This window comes from Mixophyes fleayi, chromosome 9, assembly GCF_038048845.1.
Source record: "Mixophyes fleayi isolate aMixFle1 chromosome 9, aMixFle1.hap1, whole genome shotgun sequence".
NCBI classification, from domain to species: Eukaryota; Metazoa; Chordata; class Amphibia; order Anura; family Limnodynastidae; genus Mixophyes; species Mixophyes fleayi.
In genome coordinates, this window is record NC_134410.1 from 14,981,139 (window position 1) to 15,001,219 (window position 20,081).

Here is a 20,081-nt window from a genome sequence, read left to right on the forward strand (position 1 = left end):
GATGGTTGTGTTTGTAGGTTTCCAGCTTTGACTTTGTGCCACGGTATGCTGTCATCCCTTACGCTTCATCAGCAAAACCTACTGTGAGGCTCTCCGATGAGGAAAGTGTAAATGCTGATGACGTTATTGAGAAAATTAAAAAAATGGAATATTTAGGTAAAACAATTTATAACTTGTACATGTTTTTATGGCAATGTTTTAGCCACTGTTTTTAGAGCAACATCCAACAACATTTACTTACAGACAGCCTGTTTTGTCCTTGTTTAGACTCCTAAGTGCAGAACTGGTTTGTCAGCATGCTGAATTTAGGTCAGCACAAGCTGTGTTATGCTCTAAATTTTCCCGTGTGAAAGTGTTGACACAAACGTCTGTTGTGTAAATGGCTTCCTCAGAAGTCCCTTCTCTGTTTTGAGTAGCTGGAGAATGTATGTTAAAAATCCCTTCAAATGTTTCCACATATGGAATGTTCGTGCCTTCTCAAGATTGGCTGCACACGTGGGTTTCAAATCATACTTTCAGCTTCTCACTGGCTTCAGTTGAAGGATGACTGCGCACACAAACCTATAATAATGTTTCTATTTGTTTATGATATGGTTAATGATCTGGTATATTGGTCATTTCCATGTCATGCAAAGCAATATTGGGTTGATTCGCCAAGATTTCCTGCAATATTACAGCATATCTGGCTTAACTGTTCACAATAAATTAAATAAAAACACCTAGATGTAAGGATCATCTAAAGTTATATCTTTCAGCATTTATCTCAATGACATTGCTTGTCTCTCTGCAGGGTCTGAAGATAGAGAAGGAGCTAATACATGCGCTGCTCTGAATGCAGTTATTAAAATGCTGGTTATGGAAGAAGTTAGAGACCGAGAAAAATTCCTGCAGACTAAAAATGTTATCCTGCTTATGACAAGTGGTGAGTGTATCTCTGGATTATTACACACATTCAGTCTCACAGCTCAAAGCAGGTGCCACCACTTTTGACATATATTGAGAAAATACCCCTCTCACGTGCTCCACTGATACTGCCCAAGGAAAAGCAATCTTTGCCTCCAATCAAAAGCAGTCAGTGCTTTGTGCATCACCCTACAATCACAGTGGGCCTCATTTACAAAGTGCAAAATGGCTGAGGTGCAGCAGAGGATTTGTACAAGTGACCTTAGATTCCAGCCAACAAGCATAGGTTGTGGAAGCATCAGTGGAGTTGTAGAAGTCTGCACCAGCCGATGGGAGGAATTGGACAGAATGAGGGCGTTCTTTGTAATGTATTGCAGAACAGAGCAAAAATAAGATTCCTTTAACATATTAAAATTAGTGTAATGGGATAAAGTGGTCAGATGAGGTTGAATTCCTTACTGTGCTGTGCTTACAGGCCCAACAGTTATTTCTGATTATTTTAAGGACTTCAATTTTGCAGTAGCTCTGAGCTGACAGAGATGGGGGTCTTGTCCTATACTATTAATTGGAAGGATCTTGTACTTTCCACTTGCAATGTGGCAGAGAAACACCTAGGTAATTGCAGTGTGCTCAATGTGAAGCAAACACACAAGTCCCTTACAGTTGAACTGAAAACCCCAACGGTGCTTAACTGCACATGTACTGCCCCCTGCTCATGCTCAAGAAGACAGAGCTGCGAGCCTGGAGAGAATGGACACATTCTGCACCTCACCCCATCATCCAAATTTTGCTATGGGTCTCATCCTCTTTCTCCTCATAACCACAGAGACTGTCCCATCCTCTTCCTCCTCATAACCACAGTGACTGTCCCATCCTCTTCCTCCTCATAACTACAGTGACTGTCCCATCCTCTTCCTCCTCATAACCACAGTGACTGTCCCATCCTCTTCCTTCTTACAACCGCAGTGACTGTCCCATCCTCTTCCTTCGCACATCGTCTTCCTCCTCATAACCACAGTGACTGTCCTATCCACTTCCTTCTCATAACCACTGTGACTGTCCCATCTGCTTCTTTCTTACAACCACAGTGACTGTCCCTTCCTCATTCTTCTTACAACCACAGTGACTGTCCCATCCTCTTCTTTCTTACAATCACAGTGACTGTCCCATCCTCTTCTTTCTTACAACCGCAGTGACTGTCCCATCCTCTTCCTTCTTACAACCGCAGTGACTGTCCCATCCTCTTCTTTCTTACAATCACAGTGACTGTCCCATCCTCTTCCTTCTTACAACCGCAGTGACTGTCCCATCCTCTTCCTTCGCACATCGTCTTCCTCCTCATAACCACAGTGACTGTCCTATCCACTTCCTTCTCATAACCACTGTGACTGTCCCATCTGCTTCTTTCTTACAACCACAGTGTCTGTCCCATCCTCTCCCTTCTTAAAACCACAGTGACTGTCCCATACTATTCCTCCTGATAACCACAGTGACTGTCCCATCCTCTTCCTTCTTACAACCAAAGTGCCTGTACCATCATCGTCCTTCTTACAACAATTGTGACTGTCCCATCCACTCCCTTCTCATAACCACTGTGACTGTCCCATCTGCTTCTTTCTAACAACCAGTGTCTGTCCTATCCTCTTCTTCCTCATAACCACAGTGATGTCCCATCCTCTTCTTTCTTACATCTACAGTGACTGTCCCATCCTCGTCCTCCACATAACCATAGTGACTGTCCCATCCTCTACCTTCTCATAATCACAGTGACTGTCCCATCCACTTCCTTCTCATAACCACAGTGACTGTCCCACCCACTTCCTTCTTACAACCAGAGTGTCTGTCCCATCCTCTCCCTTCTTACAACCACTGTGACTGTCCCATCCTCTTCCTCCTCATAACCACAGTGACTGTCCCATCCTCTTCCTCCTCATAACCACAATGACTGTCCCATCCTCTTCCTCATTACAACCACTGTGAGCATCTTAGTCTCTTACTTCTCACAAACAGTCAGTTCGCGACTGTTTGTAATAATTTTGCCTCCTCATATCTGCAGTTAGTATTCATACTTTTCCTCATCACAATCAGTCAGTGCCCCATCTTCTTCCTATTCACAAACACAGTCTGTGTCGCATCATTCATTACCTCCTTGTACACACAACCACATTCAGAGCCCTACACTTATTCTGTGAATAATTATTTTCCACTTAGGTAACCAGAATAGCGGAGAGAACCCAGTTGTGTCAATGAAGTTTATGAGGTCATTGATGGAAATTCGGAATGACAACAAACGAGATGATTTTTTGGGTATGTAAAGCACTTTGGAGATGTGAGTGTCAAGATCGGTGAAAAGGTGGATTAATTGTGGATTAAAGATTATTTTTAATGGAATTTATCTTTTAATGTTTTTAAATTAAAGACAAAGTGGAGATATGACAAAAACAATTAAAGTGTTTTTCTCCACCTTCAGGGGACTTTGATTTATTGGTTTGTACATGCAACTTTTATTAAGTACCGTATGTATTTCTATGAGCAGGGTGACCAAGTACAGTTTATTTTTGTAGCGCCAAGAGATGACATGAAAGGATATCTGGATGTAACTGTATTGCTGCTTTCTGTATCCTATCAAACTCACAACAGAAGTCTCTGCAGTGGATACTAATTAGACAGGGCTGTGTTGATTTGATAACTCTTCCAAATAGTTAAAAGAAGAAAAATATATATTTCGTTGACTATATAAAACTACTCCCACATTAGACAAACCACGTTCATTGGGCATCGGTCATGCACATTTTTCAGAGCCTTGGCCCTTGCCAAAAGCTACCAACCCTCCATAGAGAACTCCGCAGAATTGTGTCGTATACAAAGGCTACTGAAGGGAAACAAAATACATAACAAAAAAGTGTAGAATTAATCTAGAAATAAAGAAATGGATATAATGAAAGTTGCAGGAGGGTATGTACAAGCCAATAAATGAAAGTCATCTGAAGGTGGACCAGCCACTGAAGTGAATAGCAATGAGAAATATCAGATATTCATAAGTGTTAATGTCCCAAAATAAACTATGAAATTATGTAAAGTATAGTCCATGTTCCTTAGATTCCTGCATAAGATTGCTGCCTCTAGTAATGAAAAAGGATTAAATCCACTTCAAAAGCAAAAGTAAAGACAGGTGCAGGCCCTGGAGCATTACCGACAGGGGAGACATCAAACATTGTACATGAAAGGGGTATGGATTGTACCTAGACGTATTCTGGACCCATTACTCTGGGGAGTCTGCACCAGCATGCTGCAAGGTCAGCTGTGAGAATAATCTCAGACTGTTTCCTAACAGCAAAACTGTAGAGTGCTGCCAAAAGGATCATTAGCAGACTGTTGAATTAATACCTGTATATATAACATGACTTGGTGACCAGCACCATTGTCAACAGGGACGTTATGCAGGAGAATTCTGCTCTTATGCACTGACAACTGAATCGATAGCCCCCTCCCCCTTGTAGCGCTGCATTTTGATATACACCTGTCTTATGTGGTCCAAGGAGCATCTTAGCAGCTTCTGTGCCTACGGATAATTCAGTATGCTCTCTACAGCACTGCGCAATATACTGGCGTGAGATAAAAAATAAAATATGAGTAAACGCATGCACCCACATTAACATCTCCACCGTTGTTGTGCATTTATAAACTCTTTTACATCTATTTTCGCTGATGAGTGTCAGAGTAACACTTTTTTTAGTTTCAATTAGGACATCACCCAGAACTAAGCTTATATGGCAAGTTTCCCCAGTTAGCAAAACTGCAGGAGACCAGTGCCCCCATACACCTGCTGTTCATGAAACACTTACCCCAAGTGGCCCAATAAATGGTCGGCAGAGATGCGAGTCACAAGCTGTCACATTGCATTGTTGCCTTGTGTGGATGGTTGGGTGGAAATCTGTCCAATCACACAAGATGAGTGGAGAGCTGTCCAATCACACAAGAGGAGAGTTGAGGCTCAGAACTCTCCGCCAGCAGGAGAACTAACTATTAATCAGGCAGTGGTGAGTGAGTGTGTTACATTGGTATTGGTCCTACCACTGAGCTATTTGGGGCAGGGGGATTTACATTATAATTGTACTTCTTCATAAAGTTTTTACCTAACTTACATGTAGTTAAATAATTAATTAACCTGCAAAGAAAGGTCACTGGCACTAGCTAATTCCCTATAACTTTTTACTCTCCCCCAAAGGTCAAGGGTCATTCTGAGACAGCAGTTGGGTTTTCTGATGTATCTCCTTTACTTACCAATCAACTTAGAACTATATTTGCACAAGTCATTTGCATTTCAGCTTTTTGTTTCCAGCTAAATAAATTGAAGCAAGCAAGTGGTTGTGTTTCAGGGGATAGAAGAGGAAGATCTATCTGGAACAGGATTAGAAAGATTTATAGTCATGTAGCATGAAATTGTTGCATTTTTATTGTAGGAGAACTGTTTGTAGATTTATGCATTTTGCAAAAAAACATATGAGATGGCAGCCATTTTGTGGACTGAACCAATATTAATGGGAAATCATCAATTCCTGAGGGACTAGCGTCGGCACTGACAAGTGAGGCACTTTGTACCTCATGCCTCAGTGCTTTAACTAGTTCCTAGTGAACGTAGAGGCTGCGTGCTCATGAATATTAGTTGAAACCATTAAATGGCTGCTTTCATCGTCTATAGGCATTTTAAGGGATGGTTTCTCTTGACAAACACCATTGCGTTCTTTTCATGTCATGTAAACGAAATGACTATTATTCTTTTTCATGTCCTCTGTTCCTCACCCTCTGTGACCAATTTCCTCTCATAATTGCAGATGTTTACGTCTTCGGCCTGGGCGATGATGTCAGCGTTACAGAGCTCAATGATATTGCATCCAAGAAAGATGCAGAGAGACATCTTTTTGTGATGGAAAATATTGACAGTTTGAAAAGGGCCTTTCAAGAAATGATAGGTAAGAAGTTGTCCACCGGATGTCTCATCGCTTCTCTTTCTCTGTACGTAAATGCAGAAAGTCTATGGTGGGAATTACACTTTTGTATTTTCCCAAATTATTATTACCACATTAATTAGTGTCTTAGAAATCCTGAAAAGAGAGCTCACTAGGCCCAGGATTGCTATGAATAAAGCTGCATTGACACCTATCTAAAGCTGGTAGTGCTGCCCCTCCCCCTCACTTCTTAGAGCCTCAGCAAATAAACAGGGGTTGAATGAGGGGAGAGTCAGCTCGGGGACCAATAACAATCGTGTTGCGCTTTTCACTAGGTGGTAGTACAGCTTTAAAAACGGGATACACCAGGCCATTTCCACTGTTTGTAGGCGGAGAAACATTCACGTTAATCCCCCCTATCAGTTTATTAGGAACTGGGGACGTCATTGTGACGAAGGACACTCTGAAGATTGCTCCCATTTTAAAGTGCTTCTGGTTTTTGCAAAGTCCTGCAGGGCATTTTAGCAACTCAAAATGACCTGGCAACTTACCACTTAAGACATTGATAAGCAACCTGATACACCTCATGGACGGACATCTACCCGCTACCTTTCAAAAGGGCCATTCATTACTGTCACAGCAATACGGTCTCTGGGATCCGTCTCAGAACCCCTGGGGCTAGCTGTGGCAGGAGTGTAGTGGAAACTGGGAGGCCAGTTGAATGCCTTGCTCATAGAGCTTGCTCTAATCCCGTATACTGGAAGTTAGGAGGAGGAATGCTGGACTGGACTCCGTACTGAAATAAATGCCTGAAATCTAGAGCTGCTGGACTGAAACCTGTATGAAGGAACAGAGAGGACCTGAACCCACGACCAGAGACTCAGTATCTCCAAGAACTCAGAAACTCAGGCAAATATATTACCACTTTGAGGGAACACAATTGAGGAAGATGAAGCATTTCAGTCTTGATAGACCTCCTCATGAAAATGCACAAAGTAATGTCGAAAACAGAAGATTTTAAACCCATTTGCACATAGCTCTCACCCCCCACCTTTGGAGTTTAGCTGTCAATGAGGACAGATTGATCTCCAAAATATCGCAGGGCTTTTGAAGTGAGCTAGGGATGTCCTGAGATCTGAATGTTCAGGGCCTTGAGTTCTCACCTCTGTTTCTTCTAATTGGCTAAATGGTTTACAACTTTGGGGCTTCAAACTCCTCAGAGATACCTATCTCTCCCTGGTCTGGCTAATTTCAACAGACTATTGATCCTTGCAAAGGTTTAAACTCATGTCAGTTAGTAAAGCACACGTTGAGATTACATTACAAGGTTACATACAATATACATTGGCATACATGAATTCAACAGAAAATAACAATCAGTCATTAGATATACTACATAATCATCACACGTGGTCATAGTCTATTTAAGTGAGCCCTACAGAAATTAAGTGCCTGTGTACACAGCAACACATTAGATTTGGCCTTGTTCTACCAAACCCAAAGCCTGGAGGCAATCTTTGCAACACCAATACAGTGATCTACCAATAAGACTTTGAGGCACTACATACAGTGCTCCACAACGATGAACAACTAATTAGTATTACTTCTAGATTTTCTATACAGAGGACCCTGTGTTCATAGCGCACATTTACCAACCTCTACCACAGCCAAGCTCTTTTGTACATCTGTCTCTCAGCCTTTTACATCCCTAAGCTCATACCTAGTATGCCTGATGTCAAATCCAGCCCTACCTTCTCTCACTACATTCTGTGATTATGAATGTAATTGCATATGGTGTCCACAAATATCTATGTATTACTACTCTGTGATTCCATTCATAGAACAGCTGCGGGACCTGGACATTTTTTACTTGTCCCTCAAACTTTATAAATCCCTAAAATACATCGGTTCCACAGAGAACTCCGTATCTAGTTTCCCATAGGATATACCTTGCTCACACACATCTAGTTGACTTATTACAACTCATTTCTCATATATTTCTCTCACAATATTTTTATGTCTCCTCTTCACCATCTCTTTGCTTTTATCCCCATGATATTCTCAGATGACGCAGAAGCTTTTCAGATGTGTGGACTCTCCAATAAACCAATGGATGATGGCTTAGCAGATAAGTTTCCCTGGATTGCTAAAATTACCATCACCGTAAGTAGTCGCCATACTCTTGCCATATTGGTGGATGAACTGTGTCAGGTAGCCATGTACATAGAGCGAGACAACCAGTGTCACATAGCCATTGTCAGGGTTACTTAGTAATTACAGGGGCTTGTGCTCAAGAGAGCGTTCCAATGGCTGGATTGCTGGATAGCAGCACTATAAGGCTGGGTACACACTACAGGTTTTTCACCCGATTATCGGGCCAATCACACAATAAACAACCATTAGGTCCGATGTTGCTCCCATGATCATGTTTTATTGTACCAAAGCACAACTTATCATTTGATTTGATTTTATAAACGGACAAAATATCTCTATAAGCAATGGAACTATGTTGTAATGATTTTGAAGTGTGTGCGCACTCACAACTAGCAGTGTAGGCAGATCTCCATAGAGTTACAGAGTCACAATCTTTTCAGCCAATGGCTATGACAGATGAAGAGTACAGATTTGAAGGTAAATAGTGTAAAATGTATATAGTGTGTACACATGAATTGGCATACTGATTGGGACTTTCAGTCGCTGGTAAAATTGTAACAGATTGTAATTCTCATCGGGAGAAATTTCTTTGTAGTGTGTACCCAGCCTAACTGAGATTTAGATTTCAGAAGTCAGTAACATAGAGAGGCCAAGGTTAGTATCTAGAATCATAGAGTAAGTCAGAAGCAAGGGGTAGGAAAATCGGAAAACCGCTCGGCACAAGGTAATTACCAACCTCACTATCAAACCAGAATAAATCGTGTTTTTCGTGAGGGGGTGCTAAGGTCAAGACTTATTAGCATACAAATCCAAGAAGAAGAAAAATTTGACCAAAATAGCACTCCAGGTATAAACAATTAATTCATTGTTTATACCTGGAGTGCTATTTTGGTCAAATTTTTCTTCTTCTTGGATTCATAAGTCAGAAGGAAGGTCAGGTAACATGCCAATGTCAATGCCAGAGATCTGTGCATGATCTAGAAATCAGGAAACCAGGAAAAGAGAAACTAGACTATTGTCAAACCACAATAATCTGGCACTGTTTGTTTGCAAGAAGCTTAAAGAATTTTAGACAGCTGACTGTGGGTGGAGTAGAGGACTTCTATTGAACATACACAAAGTCTAGTAAATTTGCACTCTAGAGGTTGCTCTGAGCCTGCTCCTGGTCTTGACATAAATAGTAGCAAAATCAGGTTATCTTGAAATTATTGGTAAAGGGTTGTCAGTGTTCTTAGAAGTCTGAAATTGAAGCAGAGACCAATGACAGTAGGTATGTACTAGCAGTCAAACATCAGTGCACAAGAGGTGTCAGCTAAGGACAAGAGGTTGGGAAAAAGAATTGTTAGATAGGCATGGGCAAACGGTGTCAGAAAGACCTCTACAAGAGGCATCATATAGACCTATTCATGCGGGGTCAGATAACCAGGAGCAGATGCTGTCCTATAGCCAACTACAAGCTTTGTCGTATAGCTAGAGACAAGCAGTGTCAGAAAGACATGTACAATGGGTGTCAGATTGCCAGGGTCAAGTAATATCAGATAATCATGTACAAGTGGTGTCATATAGCTAGGGACAAGTAATATCTGATAGTCATGTACAAGCAGTGTCGGATAGCTAATGATAAAATTGACATGAGATAGGCTTAGGCAGTTTCTTGAGGTTTTTCCTGATTTCATCGTCATGTTTTTTATTGAAGCGCCCGGGGGGTCAAGCGAAATGTAAAGGATCTATTGTGAGCAGAAATTTTATCCTGACCGCTGCTCACTGCTTCCACTTAGATGACTCATTACATTACATCACTGTGGACATTGGAGGTGAGTGATACCATCAGCTTTCACCTATTTGACTCATATCTCAATAAACACATAAAGAGAAGCGACCATATTTCAAACTAGGATTTATTTCCTAGTTTATTCTGTAAAACATACTGAGGACACCAACTAGTCCAGACCTGCGCAACTGTTGGAACAAATTCCTAATTGGGAACAAAGGGACAACAATACTACTGCAAGGAACTGATATTGAACATTCATCAACTTTTAGTTTTTTGCAGTTAATCATTGAAACACATGAACGCTCTGTGAATCATACTGATTGTATGAAAGCATGTATTGTAATTCAGCGACAATTTAAAATTTCAGTGTGAAATAGTGAACAAAATAAGATATACAGTATAATGGGTACTCTGTGGATTTCTAGTGCAATTAGTTCATGATTTTAAATATTTATTATATTTGCCTTTTAAGAATCCCCTGTGACCTTCCCAGTATACAGCCTTCCCTCATTCCTCTCTAAGTGTATGCTATTTCTTTGTTTTGCATTTTGGTTGAGGTCGGTGTTATTCCCACTCTGAAGCCTCAGACCATCACCCGACCAGTCCACCACAGGGGTTGACATATCTTGTAGAGTTAGGATGTGAGTTAAACAGAAAGAATGTCAGACATAGTTGACTACCCAAATGTCGGGTAGGTTTCTGGGACCCTCAGGAGAGCAGGTCTTTCTACCAGATCCTGCCCACTTCCTAGTGATGTGGGTGGACGGGGGCCTCATTTTGACCCTACACCTCTTGATGCAAATGCTGCAAGCACATCATCTTGATAAGACCATGGGGTGTGGTGCAGCAAATAGTGTCATTTTTGCCCCGAACCCTTTGCTCTTGCCACCTGACCTCCCCTCCGTAATTAGAAAGTTGACAAGTTTGATGCCAGATAACCATGGCTATGTCTGTATTTGTGAATGATGTTAGTATCTTTTATATATTTTTATTAGGTCCATTTTGTATTTTAGGTTCAGGTGCAAAAAATAATATATGTGTCATGTCTTCCATTAACTCATTGCAGATGGCAAGAGTCAGAAAGTAAAAGTAAAAAACCTCCACCGCCATCCTAAATATGACCGCGCAGGCAAGGTGGACAAGAACATTAGGGAATCTTTTGATTATGATTTGGCTCTTGTGGAACTGGAGAAACCGATTAAGTTTTCTAGAACTGTGAGGTAACAGATATCCTCTACTTTCAACTTATTTATACATTGTTTAAAAACAAATATACATGTTGCAATTTTATATTATAATTTTCCATTTCTACTCATTTGGCTGCACCCGTTTACCTCTATTTCATTTTGTTTTATTCATGAATCAGTTTACTTTCCTGTAGTCATAGCAATAGCCTTATTTTTCCTTTTTATTACATGCATTTTATAAAGTGTAATAAAAATATAATTAACTACAGTAACAAAATGGTAATAGAAATAATAGTGGTATTTATTATCAAATAAAAAAAGACACAAAGGGTCATTGATGAACCAACAAAAATGCGGATGCACAACACATACCGCGTTTCTCCATCTTAGTAATATTATTTACCCTAATTTGCATAATTGCACCCACTTTCACAGATACATTTATGGCTTAGTATCAGAGCCAACTTTCACTACCTGCTGCTTGTATCTTAAGCTCAGTTGCTGCTTGGACGGATCCTGGAATGTTGGGGACCTGTTTGGAAAAGGGATAGGTACTATTTACTTCGTAGAAAGCTGAGGAACGAGTGAGCACTCTAGGCCTCCCTTATCCCAGTCAGCCCCAACATCAAATAAAAATCACCTACACTTAATAATTATGCCTCCTTCCACCACAAAGAGCCCCAACATTAAATGAATAGCATTTACGTTTAATATATAAATCAACCTATTTACCTCAACCAGCCCTGGCATTAAATTAATAGCAATCACATAAATGTGATTGCTATTATCCCCCACCCAGCCCCAATATGAAATGAATATCATTTGCATTTAATAAATACGTCTATTTCCCCCATAAGCCGTGAAATTTAATTAATAACCCCCATTTGATAGAGATTTAAAACTGGAGCAACAGGTAATACAATATATTTATAGCCCCACTAAGCCCTCACTACATTCATAGCCTCCCACGTTTAATAAAAAGAACCAAATAACATTAATACCATCACCACATAACATTAATACCACCACGACCATATAACATTAATACCACCACTACATAACATTAATACATTAATACCACAACCACATAACATTAATACCACAACCACATAACATTAAAACCACCACGACCACATAACATTAATACCATCACCACATAACATTAATACCATCACCACATAACATTAATACCATCACCACATAACATTAATACCACCACCACATAACATTAATACCACCACCACATAACATTAGTACCACCACCACATAACATTAATACCACCACCACATAACATTAATACCACCACCACATAACATTAATACCACCACCACATAACATTAATACCACCACCACATAACATTAATACCACCACCACATAACATTAATACCACCACCACATAACATTAATACCACCACCACATAACATTAATACCACCACCACATAACATTAATACCACCACCACATAACATTAATCCATTCCCCCACACATAACATTAATCTAACCCACACATAACTTTAGCCTCCCCTCTTGACACTCATTGATCCACATGTGCAGAGCCGAGGGGAAGAAGTGGAGAGGACGGGTGACAGATGGGGTGATTAACGTATTGCTCATCTGCGGTGCAGCTCGTAGGTGGCTGGTCCCTCACCAGAATGCACATCATTTGCAGGGTCGCCCCCATTTATGTTAGGGTTGGCCCAGAAAATCACAAGCTGCCCAGTCCAAGGCCTCGATTCAGCCTCTAAAGATGGGTTTTCTATAACAGAGGAGGAATGGAAATTGTCTTAAGTTGTCCTTAGGGTTGTTGTTATCTATACTCCATTAGAGATGAGGGAAACTGCAGCCACAATTTGCTCACATCCAGATTTGGGGCAGAAAAAGCCTCTTTACTTGAGATGCTCGGGCTTGGTTTTCCGAAAACTGAACATCTCAGATCCGAGTACCTACCCAAGCTGATTCGGTACTTCCCCGCTTCCTCAGATCTGAATCAAAGCAAAACGTCATCTTTGCATCGTCGGATCTCGCGGGTTTTGGATTCTATAAGAACCTCCCTTACCAGGAGATCCAGCGCCATTGCTCACACAGAATCAGAGGTAGCAGTGTTCTTGTCACTCTCCAGTCTCCAGTGACATTGTTCAGTGCCATTGCTCACACAGAAACAGGAGGAGTAGCAGTGTTCTTGTCACTTGACAAAACTTGACTGGAAATTAGTGTTATTGAGGTTAGTAATAAGGTAGGAACAAAAAAAGCACCAAATTATGTGATTTTAGTATTTTTTTAAAACAAATTAAAAAAATACAGATACAAACCCAAAACCAAAACACGTGAGGGTGGTTTTGCCAAAACCAAAACACGAAGTTAATGCAGATCCAAAACAAAAACAGGGGGGTCAGTGAACATCTGTACTCTTTACATAGGTGCAAAGTTCTGGTTATAAATATTTGACATCTGCTGTTTCTTTGTGATTCCATGGAATGATAACCTGGGGGTAAATGTATCAAGCTGAGAGCTCTCCGGCGGGTTTGAAAAGTAGAGATGTTACCTATAGCAACCAATCAGCATCCAGCTATTATTTTGTAGAATGTACTAAATAAATGATAGCTAGAATCTGATTGCTTTTTCAAACCCGCCGGAAAACTCTCAGCTTGATAAATTTACCCCCTACACTGTATTTGTAACTATGCACTTCATGTAATGAATAGAGACGATATCTGTTTTTGTAGGTCATTTATATGATATTTTTGCATCCTGAAAACTGAAGGAAATATTTTGCAAATAACTTATTGAAGAAATCAAAATAAAATTCAGGATACAGAGAGTTAATTTCAAAGTGGATTTTCTTGTTATAGGCCCATCTGTCTTCCATGCACAACCGGTACCTGGTGGGCATTGAGGCAGCGGGGGAAATACGTGTCTTGCAGAGACCATGGTGAGTATGGGAGAGAAAACATCATCAGGGGAAGGATTTAAAATGTAGGATCAATGAAATGGAAAACAAATAGCCAAGCAAGCCATATAAATATTTAATATAGCAGTCAAAATAATAGAAATGAGCACATAGAGCATCTTATATGTTTACTTGCTGTGAGTTACATCAATTAGCGTTTGGGAAATAGGAGATAGATACATGAAGTTAAGTGTCATATAAAGGGGTTAGTGAGAGTATGTGATCCAGTCACTCAGCAGTGTTGGTTTGGGAATCAGAGGTTTGTTCAAGCATAGAACAGAATTACCATAAGTTTGAGTGAACTGTGTAGAGGAGTGGGGTTGGGTAGAACAAGCTAGGGTGGTTAAGAGGGTGTTTCAGGAACTTGATGAGCTTTTAGGTAATGTTGTAAGGTACAGTCTTGTCTTACAGGGAGGGAATTCTGTAGAGTGGGTGTAGCACGAAAAACTCCCGGGAACTGGGAATGGGAGCAGGTAATGATGAAGAGAGACACAGATCTTGTGCAGAGTGGAGGGGTCAAGTTGGGAGATATTTTGAAAATGAAGTGATGTACGTTGGTGCAGTTTTGTTTATGGCTTTTGTATCTTAGTAGACATATTATATACAAGTTAACCCGTGCATGATACTCATGCATTCTAGTCAAATCAAGCTACTTAAGGTGTTAAAAAGGTTCTTGTCATCTTCATCGCCACACACACACGCCGATAGGCTTTTATATATTAGATGATGCTAAGAATTTAGTAGGTCAGTGTAGTATATAACTCCGCCCAGCAGGTGGCGCTGCAGCTTGAGCACTCTGTCACCCGGTAGTTTTTTCCACACACACACACTAACACACGCCGCTAGGCTTTTATATATTAGATTGTATTTGATAAAATACAGGCAACCAAGAACTGAGGCAGCAGAAGAACATTTTGAAAAGATTGAAGTGTGAGAATTTGGTTTAGGGCAGTGTTTCCTAAACCCAGTCCTCAGGGTGCCCTAACAGTATGTGTTTTCCAAGCACCACCTGTGGATGAAAACACCTGTAATCCAGCAAGGAGATATGGAAAACAAGCACTGTTAGGGATCCCTGAGGGGTGTGAAAAACACTGGTTTATGTGAAGACCAGTAAGGAGGGGAGAACATTTTGGTTAGAGGAAGAGCAGTAAGAGGGGAGTTGCAATAGTCAATGTCATTCTACTTTGCAAGAAAATTTTTGAATCCATTACATTTCTTAATGTGCCATGGCTGATTGAGGTCTACGCTGAGAGTAAATATTATCTGGATACATTTGATCAAGGGCTGTTGCTAGGGTTTGGTACATGTGGTACTGTCACATCAGGAGAGGAAATTGTAGAAATTGGGGAGAGACGTGGTTGCAGAGAGGTGGGAAGTTCATGACAATTAATAGAATTTAGGTTTCTGCAGGTATGAGGAGGCTTGGTAGAGTTTGACAGCAGAAGGTTTGGATGAATGGTGGAGGAGAATTTACGGGGGATACAATGATCACCTGAGAGGGAAAGGAGTGCTCAGAACCAAACATAGTCTAGAGCAGGGGTTGGCAACCTTTTTCTATCAGTGCACCAGTGAAAATCTTTTCAAGCCCAGGAGTGCCAGTTGTGTGTGTGCATGTGTTTGTGTGTGTATATACATATATGTGTATATATGTTTGTGTGTCATAAAGTGCTGTTATACAGTGGTATGCCATATACCACTTCATTTACTGTTTTGATTGACCACCAAATTCCTTATTCACTTACATTATCCATACCGCCACTTATAAATGTCCACTTCGACCACTGTATATATATATTTATGTAACATTTAATTATTTCTTATTTTATAACGCTAATATCATTATAATATTAATAGTAATGGGACCAACAAATAAACATTCATGTTATGCCATACAATAAAGCCCCCATTTCATATTATGCCACTTTAATGCCCCTAATTCATATTATTCCACAGTAATACTCCCAATTCATTTTATGACACATATAAGTGACCCCAATCCATCTTATGCCACATAGTTGTGCCCCCAATCCATCTTATGCCACATAGTTGTGTCCCCAAATCAAAGTATGTCACATAGTTGCCCCCAATTCAAAGTAAGCCACACCTTTGCCCCCCAATTCAAAGTATGCCACACAGTTGCCCCCAATTCAAAGTATGCCACACAGTTACCCCCTAATTGAAAGTATGCCACATAGTTGCATAAAATTCAAAGCATGCCATATAGTTATATCCCCATAGTTGAACCACCAAATCATAATGTACCTAATACTTACCTTTGGAGTCAGCGCTTCACTGCAACCTGTAAGCTGCTTTACTAAAGCAGCCGAACATGGCCGAAACGGAGCTGTTGCGCATGCGCATTAGGTCCATTTCAGGTATCTTCGGCTTCTTTAGTTTGACAGCGGAGGAGACCGGCGTGCCAGACAGAAGTGGTCGGCGTGCCACGTTTGGCACACGTGCCAGGGTTGCCGACCCCTGGTCTAGAGAATAGAAGACAAAGGCCATTACGATGAGTAGAAGGTCTCAGTTCCACCAACAAAATGTCTCTCTCAGTGGACTAATATACAGCCATCAATTCACTAGGTACAAGCTGCGTCTCTGATTTGTGCGGCGATGATATCACATGGGCCATTTATGAAAATATCATAGCAACCAAACAGATGTTTCCTTTTACTTTGTAGTCTGTACTCCAAAACTGTAATGTAAAATGGATTAACTGTCAGGGGTAACATCAAGGACTATACAAATGTTGTCAGTGGAGAGGTGGGACAAGGAACTGTATATATTACTCTTCAGCCTTCATTATTTTTTGTTTTCTCTAGAAAAAACCTTACTTTCCAGAGAACTGGTCAAAGCAATGTTTATTGCCGAGGAATCGCCAAGAGAACTGAAGGAGATGGATGTTATCATAAAGCAAGGGAGTAAGGTACTAAGACAATATATCAATGTGATACTCAGCTCTTCTTATAAGGGTCTATTTATGAAAGAGTCAAGGGCCTATTGCAGCAATAAGACTTGTTAGTGAATCACCGCAAATATCAAAAGGGGTTACCGCTGGCCATAGTCCTGCCCGCAGTATGTTGGCTACCCCCCAAACAATCATTAAAAAATAAAATAAGTATATAAATGTAATAAAATACATTATATATAATATATGGCACATATTATATATATATATATATATATATATATATATATATATATATATATATATATATATATATTATATTGTTTGTGCGGATATTTGTAAACTTTATTTTTTTTAAATGGAACTGAAAACTCAAATCTGGGCTTTCAATCCCATTGCACGTTCACATTGCACATGCAACATCTATAAATCTACAATATGTATTACACAATTGACATAAATGTAGATGAAATTTCCTTTTCATTCATTCTTCTGGGGTGTTTTTAGGGGGCTTTTTGGTGTTTTCTTGCTTTTTTTCCCCATTTGGTGTACAATGGATGAAGAAAGAAGAAATATTTTTTTTATTGTTATGTAATATTGTGTAACTATTATGTACTGTAGGTGTATTTTTTTATTCTTACTAGTCTTTTGGTATAAGAGCAGGGTCTTAGAGACCCCTGCCCATTATATTGGCAGCTCTGGGTTACCAATATTGTTGCTCCAATGATCCCGATCTTGTTAATTACTCCATCACCCAGGTGTGTCGGAAAGAGTGCCAGTTCTTTACTGTAATGCTGGTAGCGGGATGCATGCTGTTTATTGCGACCACCCCCCCCCCCCACCCCCAAACACTGTTATGTGCGTATTGTCGCTAACCAATAACGATTGTCGAACCTCAATTTGTGTTTCCAACGCACAAAGATTTATTCGCAAAAAGTAGTATAATATATTCAAGCGAAGTGATAATAAGTACAGCCGTTACTTATCGCAGGCACTCTGGATCCAGTGTACAGTCATTCAATCCTGAAGTCTGGGGACAAGATGTCTGAACACTAGATGAGAAGATGCTGCTTATATGCACACAGGAATACAGTAAAACAATGAAGTTGGTATAGCTTGCTTCTATTGGTCCAGGTTTCAGGAAGGTCCAAGGGGTTGTCAATCATTGGCTAGTTCATCCTAAAGAATCCAAAGGAGGGGGTCATCTCTCCAGGGGGTATGCTCTGCTCTTCCCGCCAAGATTCCTTAGTCTTAAGTAGTTCATAATTCCCTATCATTCATAACTTGCGTATGCACTCTGCGATTCCTTCGCAGAGTGAACCAAACAGTAGCAAATGTTAAGAGGTTTATTATGATACCACACATGATATGATTCCTTCAACCTGTTCCATATATTTCACTAATATGCATATAAAACTTATAATATAAAACATAAATACTACTATATTTCGACATAAATGACTATGTGTTGCAACTACCATTAATGTGTACTATTTTACAAGTGAGCGTGTTTGTGCGAATGTATGTAAAAGACTAAGCGTACCATACGCATCTTTTCAGACAAAGACAACCAAGTTTGCTCGATTTTAATTGAAATTACTTTATCCAATTTGCTGACTTCGACAACACACACACACACACACACATACATATATATAAACACACCATCTCGTAGATGCAACAGGAGAGGAATGGCTGTGAACACCCCAGGAAATTGTCCCCCTCCACCCCATTATCTCATAACAATAATCTCACTATGCAAAATAAAATCTTGTTCCTTCACAGTTCCGCACAACAAGGCATGCCGGTGCGTTCTCTGTACCTCAGTGGTAATCCCTTCACTCCGCCAAATCCTCCTGTCTTCCTAATGGAAATCTAGGTGCAGTAGCAAATCACACCAGGTCAATAGCTGTATTGGCACCTGGCAGTGAACATTTCTAAATGGCCTCCAGTATTTATTTTCAAATTTTAAAAGCAGTTTTTTCACATACTAACAACAGTATAGTGCAGGTTTAGCATATCCAGAGCCGGATTAACAATAGGGCTAAAGGGGCTACAGACCAGGGGCCTCTGGCACTCATCAGGTCGGGGGCGTCCCCACCCCTGGCTCCGACTGTCACCTGTTCAAGGAGAATGGCAGGCAGTTAACAGCAAATGTTATGCTGTTAGCTGCCTGCTGTCACTGTAGGACTTACACGGCGCGCTTTAATCTCCTTACTGAGGAGATCTCGTGAGAGTGAGACTATAACTCATAGTCTACAGGGAGTGGAACAACAGAGGGAGATAAGCTCATGGGGATGGGAGGGCCTCATGGCTGGGGGGCTTCATGGGGGGGCACACAGTACCCTTAGCCCGGGGGCCTCCCTACCCTTAATCCAGCCCTGAGCATATCTGTTACTTTGCATGTAACCGAGACTGTTGACTTAGATTAGTGCCGGACGGACACTTTGTGAACCGTCACCTTTAAGCCTGATCACTCATTCATGCAGTGTTTTTGTAACGGTGCTCATGTTAAAAGAACACAGTGGTTATAATGAGTTGATAAAAGGAGTGATTAAACTGCGTTTCTAAAATATCTAAAGAACCCACACAACACTAACCCTAAGTAGGGCAGTGGAGATGTGGTGTCAGAGTCGGAGGCAATTTTGGGTGGAGATGGAGTACTGACTCTGACTCCAGCTACTAAATAAAAATGCAAAAGGCCAGAAGGAGAAAGAAAAAGACAAAAACAAGCACAGCAGGACAAGGTTGTTCTGTTGATTGAATACAAGTATAGCTGCCAAGATTATTTTGGCAGCTATTTATGTAGACCCAAAGCATTGGATCCTGCTGGATGATCAACAGCTGACAAATGCGAAAGATCGAAAGATGCTCTATTGGAGGTAGCAGTTAGAATGAATGGGTTACAGGAATGTCAGGAGGAGGAAGAAGTTAGTGCTGCTGTCATATCTTCACCCACATCAACTAAGGATTAATCTACTTTTGACCAATATTTGGATCACAAGGAGCATACAAAGCATTGCTGCTTAGAAATGGATACCTCGTCACAACCCATAGAGGACACATTGAATACATTTCAGCAAAATGTCTCACTTGCAGTAAGATAAATAGAAAGATTGGATTGTTCATCAAAACTAACTGTGACAGAAGCCATTCCCTTATATCCAGAAATTGTCAGAGATGTTGCCCTGGTGGTTACTGCTTTGTCACCGACCCAAGTTAGTGTTGAGAGGTTGTTAGAATAGTTAGATCAGAT

The 20,081-nt window shown here is 40.5% G+C and overlaps 1 protein-coding gene across 1 annotated transcript in view; it reads left to right on the forward strand.

The window, feature by feature from the left end:
* The window catches only part of LOC142102039 (complement factor B-like), a 42,998-nt gene that overhangs the window by 18,490 nt on the left and 4,427 nt on the right, over positions 1 to 20,081 (forward strand). Inside the window, exons 7-15 of the mRNA XM_075186554.1 lie at positions 18 to 156; positions 791 to 922; positions 3,115 to 3,210; positions 5,739 to 5,876; positions 7,918 to 8,015; positions 9,703 to 9,820; positions 10,847 to 11,000; positions 13,820 to 13,899; positions 16,740 to 16,843. Of these exons, the coding sequence (XP_075042655.1) occupies positions 18 to 156; positions 791 to 922; positions 3,115 to 3,210; positions 5,739 to 5,876; positions 7,918 to 8,015; positions 9,703 to 9,820; positions 10,847 to 11,000; positions 13,820 to 13,899; positions 16,740 to 16,843 (1,059 nt within the window). The remainder of the gene's footprint in view (positions 1 to 17; positions 157 to 790; positions 923 to 3,114; positions 3,211 to 5,738; positions 5,877 to 7,917; positions 8,016 to 9,702; positions 9,821 to 10,846; positions 11,001 to 13,819; positions 13,900 to 16,739; positions 16,844 to 20,081) is intronic.